This window comes from Anopheles moucheti, chromosome 3 (genome assembly GCF_943734755.1).
Source record: "Anopheles moucheti chromosome 3, idAnoMoucSN_F20_07, whole genome shotgun sequence".
NCBI classification, from domain to species: domain Eukaryota; kingdom Metazoa; phylum Arthropoda; class Insecta; order Diptera; family Culicidae; genus Anopheles; species Anopheles moucheti.
This window is the reverse complement of record NC_069141.1, coordinates 55,481,531-55,496,461: the sequence shown is the minus strand read 5'-3', so window position 1 is coordinate 55,496,461 and position 14,931 is coordinate 55,481,531. Positions and strand designations below refer to the sequence as shown.

General features: G+C 41.8%; 1 protein-coding gene across 1 annotated transcript in view; it reads right to left on the bottom strand.

The window, feature by feature from the left end:
* Positions 1-14,931, bottom strand: part of LOC128300300 (semaphorin-2A-like) — a 323,718-nt gene that overhangs the window by 163,466 nt on the left and 145,321 nt on the right. Inside the window, exon 2 of the mRNA XM_053036319.1 lies at positions 3,745-3,832. Within this exon, the coding sequence (XP_052892279.1) occupies positions 3,745-3,832 (88 nt within the window). The remainder of the gene's footprint in view (positions 1-3,744; positions 3,833-14,931) is intronic.

Here is a 14,931-nt window from a genome sequence, read left to right as displayed (position 1 = left end):
CCCTTGTTATATTAAAACAACTAGTGATTTTATAGTGGGACACATAGGACTTACTCTAGTATTAGTTTACAGCAAATTACTCAGATTTTCAATATACCATAAATAAAAATATTCTTAATAATGGTATAAAATTATTTGTTAATGAAGCCCCATTTATTAGTGTGGAGGGACACGAAGTACTCTATTATAAATTTCCTTTGCTATGCAGAATTTAAAAGTTCCAGCTTTCTCGAAATATCTTTACCATGGATGAAGTACTTATCGTCAGTTTGAACTGCTGGGAGTGAGTTCAGATTCGATTTTCAACTATCAGTCTACTTTGCCAAACGTCCAGAAACGAGACAATTAATGCTTCCCAATAAAAGCTTGAACAGTAGCAATTAGTATCTTGATTTTTCAATATAAATATTTTTTTTGCAAATGTCGAACAGAACAATTGCGTGATTAAAGATTCAATTGTATAAAGATCCACTGATACAGATGTTTACAACTTCCAACAGAAAGTTCTTCTTATTATTATTCTTATTCTTTTCTTCTTCTTCTTCTTTTTCTCAGTAGGTTGATATTTTTTTATTCAGCTCCTATACTCTTCGCGATAGCGGAGGTATAATCAGAGCCGCCTAATCGCTTTTGCGAGAGCGAACTGTCATCCTTGGTCCTGTCAGCTTTGGTTTTGTTACTGTTGTTTATAGTGACCGGTTAGTTTCTTCTTCTGCTATTCTCTTGATGTCCTTGTGCATAATCTTAATTCATCTGTTCTGTTACTATTCCTTTTGAGACCTTTTTATTTTATTTTTCTTTATGTTTCGTTTTGTTTTATTTTGTTTTTATTTATTTTTTGTTTTGTTTTATTTTGTTTTTATTTATTTTTTAGTTTTTATTTTTTTATTTACCTAATTATTTTATTTCTTTTTTTTCTTTTCTTTTTCTTAATCTATTATGTTGTAGCCTATGTACTAGAACTATGTGTTGTGTTTTATCCTATCTATTTCAGGTACTGATGTTGTTGCTTTCGCCTTGTTGTTCATCTTCATCTAAACAGAAAATCAGTGTCGCCTATTGAAAAATTCACGAACGAATGAGTGAAAAATTGCCTGTGGCCAAATACCGTTGCAAGTTTACCCGTTGTCCATCATGGGTAACTTTTGTGCTCTAAAAACTAGTGCTGAGAAATTATAGTTCTCCTTGTTCCTTTCATGCGCAAGTAACAAAAAAAAACCACCGTACTACAGCAGCATATGCAATTGTGCCGCACTGCCACTTTCCACGGCGGCTCGGCATGGCTCCGTTATGGCTCATATACTACATTAACTTAACTAACAAAACTTTCTCCTCCTGTGCTGGCAAATTCATTCGAGAGAAGCACAGTGGAGCTGAAGGAAAGGAAAAAAAGAAGCAAGTGCAGTGACGGTTTTTGAGCATATTTTTGTGCTTATACCGAGTGAGAATGTGGCAACAGTACTCGAACGCCCAACACTAGACAGGGAGTGCGTGCTGGAGCAGTATACCATCGCGCAGAAAGTATACTCAATGTTATGAAGCTGCGTAGCGACTCCATTTTTGCTACTTTTGCGACGAGATCCAGTGAAATTGCTTTCGAGTGGGAAGAATTCATTTCATAATATAATTATGGTTGAATAAAATTATTAATGAGACTTCGCTTTGTTTTTTATCGCACCAGCACTAACCAGCATGACTAAAATCCCCGACAGCAGACGTGTCCCCTCGTTGTTGGGGTACCGCTGTAAAGTTGTGCGCAAAGTTTGCTTCGGGGAAGAGTGGAACTCTTCCTGTCATCTCACGATGGTGGGCCCTGGTTAATAGCGAAGGACGCGGAGTTTAGTAAAAGTTGTCACCCTTTTTTTGCGAGGCGCAAGAAATCGGTGCAAAGACCTGTCAGGGCTGCTGCGGATGCCGCCGCATCGCGTACGTCTGCTTTGGTTGGTAGAAATACTTCCTAGCGTTTTCCGATGCACAAACTTGCTCGCCTTTATCACCACGCCGCCGTTCGCAACCATCTCGGGCTGATGGGATGGGCTCGGAAGGTTTTTGAAAGATGCATACAGCCACGGGACACTTCCAGGACAAGTGAAACGTGTCGAAGCAATGAAGCAAACGGATTTAAAGTGATAAAAATTCCCATCCCATCCTGCGAAGAAGGGCAGGGGCATCATTGGCACGACGACACTGGAAGAATACCAATCTGATGAATAATGAGTTGTTTCAGGGAGAATAGTTGAAAATTAACGGATTTGATTATCCGAGAGCGGAAGAAACGCAAACCATTTGTTTCAGCCCTTTTTCGAAGTGGTTGTAATTCAATCCCTTCTAAATGTGTGTTTAAAAAAAGAGTGTTTACTTAATTTAATAAGATTTTAAAATGTTTCCTTGCAAACATGTCTGCTAAATTGCTCTTTTTCTCGACTAATGGACACGTTTTTATTTTTGTTTCTCAACGCTCACAATATTAAACGTTCCCGTGCTTCTCGTAAAGAAGCAAACTCCATTGCTTACACCTTCTAAAATATTATTCTAAACGACCGGCACTAGCAGTTGTGACAGGAAAAATCTTTCCGAAAGAGCACCAAACCCGGCGGCGCAAACACGTCGCAACACGGTGCGCGATAGGGAAAATCTTTTTCAATTTATGAATGTTTAATTTCGTTGCCGAAGCATTTTGATATTCCACTATCGTTGCGCCAGTTGTGTCCCCGCGTGTGCTACCACCCACCACCCACCCAGATCGGCCCACCACTGCTGAGAAAATTGATAAGGATGAAGCGATGCAGCAGCAGGATCAGGAAGGCAGCAACACAAAAAAAATGGTTCTTTTAAAACATAATATTTTCCACTGCTCTTTTTCCCTGTTTCTCGCTCTCTGCGCCTTGACTGGAGAAAAAAAAACTCTACCTTTAGCCGCATAATGGAAAATACCCCACCAGGGTGGTGGGGGAGGAAAAATCAACGCAAAGATACACACACACTGCAGGAAATCGCATACCGCAACTATGATAGCAACCGAGTCGCCGGGGCCGTGTTTGATCTTCGCCAAAGTGCCGCGTGAGAAGTTCCAAGCGCGGCGAGAAGGTAGAAGCAAAAACACAGGGGGAAAAAAAAAGATCGCAACACAGCTTTTATGACCATCGATAAAAAAAAAGTATCCACGGCGTGACACTACGGTGAAAATCTAATTTACATTAAGATGTACTTAAAGCTTTTGTGCATTCGGGCGATGTTTTTTTTTTGTTGCTTTCCATCGGCGGGCCCCTTCTCGCTTGATCTTTTCAAGGTGGGTTTGTTGGCGAAAATGGCGATAATGGACGAACTGGCGACAAAAAAAAAACGGGGACAAAAATTGCGACAGGAAATGATGCTTTTTTCCCCTCTTCTGTTTCTCGCTGTCCAATGTTTACTTTTCCATTAACCTTGCTGGATAGGTGAAAAGTAAATTACAACACGTAAGAAACTAATCTCAAATCGAAACGCAAACCAAGCGTATCGGTTACATTTGAAATCGTTTCACGGAAGCGGACAGCACAGTCTCTATTCTGATTGTTACGCTTCCGTTTTGCACAATCAAAATATTCAAAATTGCATAACGCGCCTTTTCAACAAAATAGTTTTCTTATTTTAAATATTATTTAGTAAATATTTGTCGCAAAATTCGAGTATCTCTTCGGCAAAGCGCAAAGCTTATTTAGGTTATTTTCCTTTTTTTAACTTTTCGAACTTTAATCTACTTACATTGCACCCACGTAGAGAGCGTCCCGTTCCTCGTCCAGGTAAAAATTTCTGTAGTAGAACTTCCCGCACTGAAACTCCCGGACATGATCTGAAAGTAAAAGACAGGTAAGAGGTTAAAAACGTTAGGTGTGTATTAAAGTAAATATATAAAACGAATATTATAGGAAACAAAAAACACGGGCACACGCCATAAAACAAGACGAACTTAATTAAATCCGCCGCCACAAGCCGCCTTTCGACATGATTTAATGTGTTTATTTTTACCGACGGTTGGCTGCTGACCATTAATAATTAATGCAATCGATTTCCGAACGGGATATATATCCCATCAAACGAACATCTTTTGCCTCTTTATTCATTTTCCGCTGACTTGCTACTAAAATACAGCAAAGGTGTGGTGTGCGGAAAAATCTATCGCGTGGAAAACGACACCATTTATCCATTACGGTGCTGTTCCGCACTTCGCAAGCAAGCTGAAGACGCCAATCAGGAGAAACGAAATATCGACGAGAACGAAAGCCATTTTTAGGGGCGGATTGTTCGTCTTGCCCGGTGCGTTTTGTAACTTGGCAAACACCTACTTATAGATTTACCGCATATCGGACGCCTAGCATCTGATATCCTTTGTCCATATCGGCGTGGCACACCCGAAACCCGAAAGAATACGGCGGTGGTGCAGCTCATTTAATATGCATTAAATTCAATAAAGAAACCCATTACAAGCAAACGCTTCCTTCCTTTCGCTGCAAAACAGAGCAGCTCAAACCGTCACACAGCAGAGTGAGACGATTTCCTTGCGTAACGCTATACGCCATCGTCCATTCCGGGGTTCCGGCTTGGTAGCTTGGTCTGTGTCCCACAGCGCAGCGAGTGTACGGAAAGATGAAGAAATCACATTACGTTATTGGCGCATCGAAGGAAAAAGAAAAAAAAAATCCTAACCTTCATGCCAAATTCTTCCGGGACGACATAGAGACCGTTTTGGGGTGCCATCTAATGACCCCAAACAGGTCACTTTCAGGGGGATGATAGCGAATCGGTTGGATGGTAATCACACACGGGAGATCGCACCACTCTTATTGCAGCCATTTTCGAAACCGAATATTACCTATCGAGAATACCCTCCCCCCAACAAAACTCGGCAGCAATTGAGTGGGTTTGCTTTTAGGGCCATTAGAACCCATGGGTTGCAAACCCCACTGGAACTAATAACGCAACGGACGGAACCATACTAACCATACATGGCACACAACACAACGCCGACCGTTGTCCAATATACTCCTGTCCTAGCGGAGGGTGCAAGAAGATGGAAAGGACATGCTTCTGTTCAAGGGACATGCTCATGTGCAACTTGTTTGTGTCACGAATTTGGCCGAAGCTGGTGAGGAGACTCACAACACGGCGCAGTACCCGCACACAGAATGATTGGGAACTCGTCATCTGGGAATTGTCTTATATTGGATTTCGATTCCAATCGCCCCCCAATGGGAGTTTTGTGCTTTCCCCCCTTGCTCCTTCTCTCACGCTTCTTTCCCCTAGTCTTGGCCTGATAACAGTGTGTTTCCCGCATGTGTTCCGGTTGGACAACTTGCTCCGAAAGCCGGAAAACCAAAACCAAGGCAGACAACAATCGACAAGCCATGCGGTGGACACTCGTGGCCGGAACGAACTCCAAAGAATGACAGCACCGACCGTGCGGCACTTCAATACACAGCCACAGGATCTTCGTCAGAATTTTCGTCTAGACTGTGATTAAAGTGTGGTTATATCCTGGATCGCGTGGAAAAAAGCGAGAAGGGGCAAACGGACAATTTCCCCGATCTTCTCACACATATTACCATTTGTGTTCGTTCCCGTGGAAGCGCTGACAATTCAAGTACGCGAAGGACCACATGCTGTAACGTACCACGTCCATCTGCAGGAGCAGGAAGGACACGAGAGCACGAGGCAAAAGAAAATCTTCCAATCGAAATGGAATCGAATGGACCCCGGTCGGTCGGAGTGTGGCTCGGGTACGTCTTGCACTTGACATACAACGAAGTGCCGCCTGCCAGGACAGTTGCAGCTGAAGTTATCGAAACCGTAATCAACTGTAAACTGACTTGGAAGCCGGCTAGTACCATCGTGGTAAGTCCATTGAGAGGTGGATTTCTTACTTCGTGTCACAAGACAAGACAGCACAACACAGCGAAACGACTGAATCCGGGTGTTTCGGGTGATGTTTCCTTTGATTGCAAAGAGATCTCGTTTTGAAGCAGTTATTAAAGACGCTCAAAAGCTGCCTTTAAAGTTTGTCCGCGTTGGGGAGAAAATAATTTACCGAAATGGATTCGATCAATTACTCGACAAATAGGCTTGCTAATTAATTGAACCCACGGCAAAAGCGCGCGGCAACCGATACGGTACGGAGCGAAATAACTCTTCAGCTCATTAAGCAGCTATCCGTCGGTTGGCTTTTGCAGTTTGCGAGCAACACCACTATCCCATAGGACCGATCTCGGTCTCCCGCTGCTCGTCGGTCTGGAATAAATCGATTTAGCGGTTTTGTCACACTATTTAAAGCATTTAAAGCGTTTACGGGCGTTCGGTTGTAATATTTTGCCAGCGAATAGCGAACGTCTGTGCGAAGCATTCCAAACATTGCGCTCGTTTTTAATTGATTGCACACCCGAGTGTGCTTGGAACACTTGGCTTTAGATTTGGCTCGAGGCGAAAGTGTAATTTGAGGCGAAGCTCTTTTATCTTCCACAAGACGAGACGTTCCAAGAATGCTGTTTTATTTAAGTTAAGATATGTTTTTTTTTCCCATTGCGTCCTAATCAACAACCCTCGCCGAAACTCACCCAGGGCACAACAAGAGCTCAACGACACACCGTAAAACGAGAACGCCCAAACGCGGCGAGTTCATTCCTTCCGAGCCATCCAGCAGGCGGTTGGTTGATAAATGAAGACAATTTATTAACGGGGTCGACACCGACGCACACAGCCCGCCGCCGCTTCAAGGCACCCGGCCCAACTTTCATTGCTTCGAGATAAACCACTGGAAAGTTTGCACCATATTCGTCGCACAGCGCGCAGTAACATCAAAACCGGGGAGGAGGAGGAGGGATGGGAAAAACTTTTCCAAAAACCGCCCACTTACCCCGCTCCTCGGCTGCTGCAAGGCGTAGGGTCCTAAGAAACAAGATGGCGGAACATGATTGCATACACCCACACCCACACAAATGACCGGGCTAGCGGATGGGTCGAAGAATAAACAGTCGTTTAGCAAATACTTCCGGGCTGTTTAACGACCGGACTTACCTTCTTATCGGCGACACCACAATGACAAGTGCAATAAGAGTGCAACAGTAGAAAGAAAAAACGGGAAAGCGCACATAGTTGCAAATGGAGTAGACAATGCAGCAAAACAAAGTTGTCAATTGGGTGAGTTTGCTGTAAAGTTTTTCATAATAAGCGTACATTAATTATGTTGCTGTTTGCGAAACGATTGCACTAATAGGGGAATGTAGAATTTAAAGGTTGTTTGTTTTGTAGAATATCTTTTGGCATTTTTTGCAGAGTAGTATTTTTTTATTTATTTTATTTATTATTTATTATTGTTATTATTTTATATATATATATATATATATATATATATATATATATATATATATATATATATATATATATATATATTTTTTTTTTTTTTGTTTTTATTTATTTTTTTTTTATTTTGTTTTATTGTTTTTTAGTATTTAAGAATTGCATGTATATTTCGATACATTAGGTTGTAGAAAAAGAAATGCATCCATTACTGATTTTCTATCGTTAATGTCGATAAAGTACTAATGACATGTTAGAAGTCACAGCATCCACCAACGGGTTCGATCACGCATCACGATCGGAATGATCACATAAGCAAATACCTGAAAATATCGAGCCATTTCTTCCACAGATGGTGATTGGGAATAATAAAAGAGTCGACGAAAAACGACTCTGCGAAAATAATCGACACCCAATGCACAAGATAACTGTTGACACAGCGATCAAGACTGGCCTAAAGGCTAGTGGTCGATTACGACGATTACGATCTTTTGCTATTGTTCCGTTTCCTCGGAACAAGAGAAGAAAACCTGAGCGGTACGATGAGGGAAAGTACCGTTAGTTTTGAACGGTTTAAAATCGGGCGCGAGTCCTGCGCTCAAGGAGTCTGATGTAGTGATGGGAAAAATCACTTCCATGTGGGATTCGATCCGACCGATCCGGATCCACCTTGGGATCGATCCTCCGAATCCGATCCGAATCCTACTAGATTTTTTTATGACCACAAAAAAACTCTTTGCTTTGTAAACAAAGAAAATGCATAGTGGATATGACATTTTTTCTTGAATTAAAAAAGTGGGTTCACAATTGAGCTATTGTAAAACAAAAAAAAAAGGAAAATTAAATTTATTTATTTTTATTCATTATTTGAAAATTCATGTTTTTTAATTCATTATTTTCAGTATCGATTTCAGTATCACTCAACATTAATGAGACTATCATTTCTCAGCAACAGCAGATTATTTTTTTTTTTTTCATTCATGTTTTGGGGAGCAGCCTATTTCTTCTGTCCGTGTAAATTTGTCCTGCCTTAGAGAAAATACGTTCACATGGAACAGAATAAAAAGGCAATAATTCACAAAATATCCGCATCCGAAAACAATCCCTACCACAATCCCACATTCCAATCATGACAGATCCGGATCCGGGATCTGGACTCTTGTTTTGGATTTCGATCCCGGATTCTCGTATTGACGAATCCGGATCCTGAAGGATCCGAATCCGGACTCTTGTTTTGGATTTCGATCCCGGATTCCCGTCATGACAGATCCGGATCGAAAAGGATTGTTTGGGATTCCAATCCAGAGGATCCTGGATTTGGGATCAGATCCGCATTGATCCAATGAAGGATCCAATCCCAGAATCCGATCCGCCCAACACTGATGTAACAAGCGAGAGAGATAAGTCGCAAGCGTCGACAAAAATAAAGTAGCTTGTGCGTATAAATTGGAGTGACCGACAGTCTAATTAAGTTATTAGTTTCCGCTGAGATATCACAGCTTTTATTAAAAAAAAAAAACATCATGAATGACACGATTTTTCCATTAAGAAAAGGTGGAAAAAACAATTTCGTGAGTTTTTCGCCAATACTTCAATTAAAAAGGTGTTATGAAGTTACGTTTCAAATGGAAAATAATTGTTGTTGAATATTTCACCTAAGTTAGACAATCCCAAACAAGTAAAAAATAACCATAGTGGCGAACAACTAATAAACTCCTAACATTTCAATCAAATATAAGTTGTAACATCACCATAAAGATAACTATTAAAGAGCGTTTGCAACAATTTCAGTGTTATAACAAAGTAAAAAACTGGTATAACTTAAATTTAAGACCGAATATTATTGTGATAGCAAAGCTATCAAAAAAATGAAACGAAAATCAAATTAATAGTCTTCTTGAATCGATATCACTAAATAAATGCTGTGGATATAAACAAGTAAAGAGCAGTTGTAAAAAAAACAATTTAACAAATATCAATTTTGAAATGATCTGTAGGGCAATGAAGTTTGTTTTTGATCACAAATCTTGGTAGCGTATTCAATATATTCTTAGAATTTGAAGGAGCTTTTCATGATTCGGCAATCTTGGGGTAAACATGCTTCTCCAAACATAAACCATGATTACAATTTAAGGAAATTGATTTCTACTCACAACACAAGGGAAAGGCACAACTATAACAGTGTGCTTATAGTAAAACAGCTAGTGCATACACTATTACTCGCAAAAATACACACACACACACTAACGCAAACATCAAATGCACTCCCCGTTTTACTGCTATAATCGAAAAGCAATTTTCTTTGCTTGGTTTGCGCACATGCGAAACACTTGCAGCAAACCGGGTTCCTGATCGCTATCGCAAAACAAACAAACCATCTGCAGCCAATCCATTTGCGAAGCGAATACCTGACGATGTACACCTTTTGCGCCCTATGATCTTCTGTCCGTGTTGTGAAATTCATCATCTTATAACAAAAAAAAACAAGATTGTAGAAGCGAAGCGAGCGTAAACCTTCCGAAACCAACACCGGCAAAAAAACGGCAAATATCATGCATCATTGGGAAGGAAATTTAAAAGATGCTAGTTTTTCCTGGCCATTTGTTTCCGCCGTTTTCTCTTTGCTGCATTAAACATACACCTGGGGAAAGCGGCACCACCACCCGTGCGGTTGATCAGCAGCAGTGATCCTTTGGCACCGCTACTGGAAGCTGATGGGTAGAGCTGTCTAAAAGTTACCCTCAAATTTTCGAACCTAGCGAAACGGAACGGAAACGATAATGTATCGAAGCGGCATCATCAGTGCAGCAAACTTGTGGCTTGTGGAGGGTTCTCGCAGTAAGTAGTGAACACACGCCTACCTTTGCCGAAGAATGATCCCCTCGTTGCCTTGCTGCCACACAGATGGCCGGGGGGGGGGGGGGGGGGGGGGGACAGTCAATATACGGTCGACGTGCTTCGAAAGCACAAGTACACTACACGGGTGCCGGTACCGGTTTCTAAAAGAAAAGTGACGAAAACCCACGGACCCCACAACCGCGAACTTCAAAATGGACTGGTGGGCTTCATTTTTCTTAGGCGACTATAAGAGGCGATCCTTTCCGATGTAAAATACAAGGTGGCGTTCACCACCGAAGAAACCTTTCATCAGGTTGAACCAGAAGGAGCAACACTCTCGCTGGCACATGAAATGAGAACAAATTTCTTGCCATTCCGAACGATGTTTACAGCAAGCAGCCCAAAGAAAGCTTTTCTTTTGAGGTGCGTACGTGAAATGCCCGCCCTGGCATCGCCCTGGCAGGACGCAAAAGCATGTTTGGCAATGTTTTCTCTCTCGGTGTGTGAGAAGAAAATTATCAAAGGATTTTGCTGCTTTTAACATCCCCACTCCACCCCGGATTGGATGGTATTGGAGACTACAGCAACACACCGTTGCCGTTGTCTTCTCGTGCGTGCGTGCCGTTTCTCATTCGAAAAAGTTCCATCGCTCGCAGCGCGCCTTTCCCTTACGCACAGCTGAGCAGGTGATGAAATCCTGAGCAGAATATTGGAGTGGAAATTTACGCTAGATCGTCCGCCGGTCATGCTGAATGTTTCAAAGAAGCTCAGCCAACCGTAAACCGGGGGGGGCGGTGTCTCAGTTTCTATCCGGCTCGAGCCTTCTTCAAACACGGGTCGGCCCAAATCGGCCGCACTCCGAGGCATCTTGGCCCCCTTGGCATGCACATGGTGAGAGGCAGAGGCGGGGTGGGTGTGCTACTAAAACTTCGAATTTCACTTTCCATGAGCATCCATTTTTGGGATGGTTCCACTTTCATACAAGAGAAGAAAAAAAAAACCGCCGATGAGTGCAAAGCGCCGGTGGCACGTTTTATTTTGAGCTACAGCAGCACCGACTTCCATCAATCAAGAAGCCAGCCAGCCAGGCAGGAGGGAAAAGGTTTGTGCCCCGATTCGGTATTCCATGCAGGTACTGTTTCCGCTTCCTCTAACTGTGACTGTCGCTAGGTGAGGTGAAACATTTGGGAACGATGGAGAAGTGACGGTGTGTTCCTTACAAGTTTCTCGGGTTTCCTTCCGGAGTGGTGGCCTACTATGGTAGGCTCGAATGTATATTTAATCCATCAATTCCTGCCTAGAACGAACTGAGCGGTGGGAAAAAAGTTTCTCAGAAATAGCTCATCTTTATATATTAGACAACAGTAGTAAGTATTGTAGCTTTAAGATATCTGATGAATTTTTGTAAACTGTATTACTGAATATAACCGTCAACATTAAAAGCACATAAATCACCTTGGCAGTACTTCACAAAAAAAATGATTAAAGATCTGAAAATATTATTATTATTATTTATTTATTTCATCGGACATACACGTGTCTTAACGAATATATAGTTGGTAATGTGACATAGAGACAACGGACCTAACAAGACGAGTTGGATATTGTTGGACAGAAACGGAGACGTTCGCGAAATGCCGGTTGGGAAATACCAAATTCGTACACATTGTAATTTGCATTAAAAACTGTCCACATTACATTAACGAGATCTGTTTGACCGAAAGTGGTTCTATAACGCGTAGTTTTAATTATTTCCCGTTGTCTAAGACTCCTGGACGGGGCCAAAAAGTTAATGGAGCTAGGAAGGGTCGTTACCGATGAGGCCAGCAACAAACATACATTGAGCCATTGTCCCGCCATCGACCGCCAATGGCTGAAGTCCCAAGAGCAGGCATCGTGCTGCGTAGTCTGGGCGTGTGTCGTTGGCTCTCCAGGGAAGAAGCCTAATGGCAAATCGGGTTGCCTTCCGTTGGATCGCTTCGATGCGTTGGCTCCAGGCATGTATTGAAGGACACCAAACTATACTCGCGTACTCTAGGATTGGTCGGACCAACGAACAAAATAGGATTTTTACGCACATTACGTCTGATTACCACGGTTAATTAGATTTGTCATATGAGGTCTAAAACTGAGTTGCTTGTCAAGAACGACACCTCAGTCTCTAACACTTTCCGCACGTTGCAATAAACTATTCTCAATGTTGTAGTCAAAACGAATGAGAGATCTGCATCTTGAGAAGGACTTTACTTGACATTTTTCGATGGACAGTAGCAGTGAGTTTCGACGGCACCAAGAACTGAAAGTGTCAATTGCCACTTGAAGACGAGAACAGTCTGAGACATGTTTCACCGCGGCAAACAGCTTGACATCATCGGCATATAATAGAATGTTGAAATCAGCTAGTAGTAAAGCAGCATCATTGATGTACAGAAGGAACAGTAATGGTCCGAGATTGCTGCCTTGCGGAACCCCGGAATTAGTGGTGAAGGTCCTCGACACGCTATTCTCTAGCTTAATACGACAGGATCTTCCTGAGAGGTAAAAATTTATATATTTTACCATACCATGTGAGAAACCAAGCTTCTGTAATTTAGCCACTAGAATAGCGTGGGAAACCGAATCAAAGGCCGCCTTCAGGTCTGTGTAGATGGCATCGACCTGGAACCCAGAGTCCAGTTTTTTTTTGCAGAAACTGACAAACTCGAGTAGAACTCGTGGACGTTGAGAGCGTTTGGGTGTATGAAACCGTGTTGTGAGATGAAACATGTATGAAACATTTTGCTGTATCTCTTTATTTTGCTCACAGGATTAGCAACAGCGTTCATTGCTTGTACATTAAACATCAACTACACGAAAAAAAAACACACACGAAAAGAACATTTTTTTAGCAATCTTTATTTGCTAAATCGATTGCATCAGATTTGGCTACTTAAAGATGCTAAAAAATCACGATCTGGTTCGCCGAATTACCAGCTAGCTTATAGCAATCGAATCGACTGTTGATTAATATTCAACAAATAACTTATTTATTTCAGTTATTCCATTTTGTCCTATCAATATGACGAAATGGTTTTAATTTCACATTAATTGTTGTATCTATTTTCATCTGGAAATCAATAAACCTCTGTCAACTTCTTCATCGATTAGCTTTCGCCTAATCTTATGAAGTTGATGTTCTGGTCTACCGAAACATATGCTAAGGATCTGCAATGGTTCGTATGGCGATGCTGTTCTTTCCTGATCACAATTTGCTTCCACTACTATCCTCAATTCACAAATTGTAATAAATTATCGACAATTTTTTAAATACTACCGAATAGTACGAGCTGCACCTAAATGCAGCCAGGGTTGTCAAATTCTTGTCTTAGGAAAAGTAACAGTTTATCCAAAGCAGGTGAGAGATGACAATCCTTCATCGACAGGAAACAATAATTAAATGTTAATGCAATCTACAATTGCTTTGTTAAAATCTCATATATCAACAATCCGTCCTTTTTTTTTCGATTGTTCTGATCTATCGAACAGATATAGCCCCGCGCGCATGTGAAGGTACAAAGGTTTAATTAACCAATCAGTTTTAACAAGAGCCTCCGGTGTCGAAAATTTCCACCACAAAATCAACAAGCGAACAATGTTCAAACGGCACGCATACAATGCGCGTGCGAAGTGGTAAACGAAATCGAATCTGTCCATTACCCCGCGTGTGCGAGACATTGCGATGGAAAGGCAAATGGCAGTTCATAAAAATGTAGCCACCCCTGCCGCCGCTCCTTTCGGTAGCGATGGGTAGTAAGGGTAAAAAAAATAATGGGCTTTCCAAAACTTTTTACACGCCCAACCCCACACGTTGCGCCTGCCAGCCACATTCACCTGGCTCGCATCCAAAAAACATGGTGAAATAATGATTAATGGCATCCGGAAACGGTATTCAGTCGAAGGAAACACTTTGTGCAGAGAATGTAGGCCGGAAGCTGGCCGCATAATGGGGGCGGGGTAGGACGCACACAGCTGTGTCGGCGCGTTTGCATTTGTATGCAAATTACTTGCATCCGTCTGCGGCAGGCTACGGTAATGTTAATCAATTATGTCAATAATTTTCATTTGATTAATTACTACACTCCCGTGGCTCAGCTGAATGTTGGGAAGAAGACAGACAAACACACACACATACAGCAAAATACATTCGCTCGTAATTCGAAACCGCACAGGAACGCAGTACGTATGTCAATACGAGCCCGTGGGTATGTGAAAATGAGGTGAAAAGGATAAAAAAAAACAAAAAAAAGGTGCAACGAATCGCATTTGGAATGGAAAAAAAAAATTCCAATCGAATTTCGGGAACAATTGGAAAAGCTTGTTAAAAATGGGCACCGGAAAAATGGAAAATGGTAGGAAAAGCGACCTTTTGGGCATCCGGGCAAATGCTTCACTCGTTTAAAACACTCAATATCAATTGTTACCTCGTTAATCATATTTTACACTAATGAAAATGAAATGTTGTACAATCGACACTTCGATTGCAATTTATTTCTGCCGACCAGCTGCTTTTGCCAGTGAAAGTGAGCAAAGCGTAACCGTTACATTTATCTCATGCAGATCGAACACATCCTGCAGGGCGCGCCGGTGAACGATGAGGTACCGCGAAAACACAATCGGCGGATAAAAGTGAGTGAGAAAACAAGATGTCGACGACACGCTACTGTGCTGTAAGAAACATCCAAACCGGACGGAACCAATAAAACCCAACCATGACACTCATTCGTT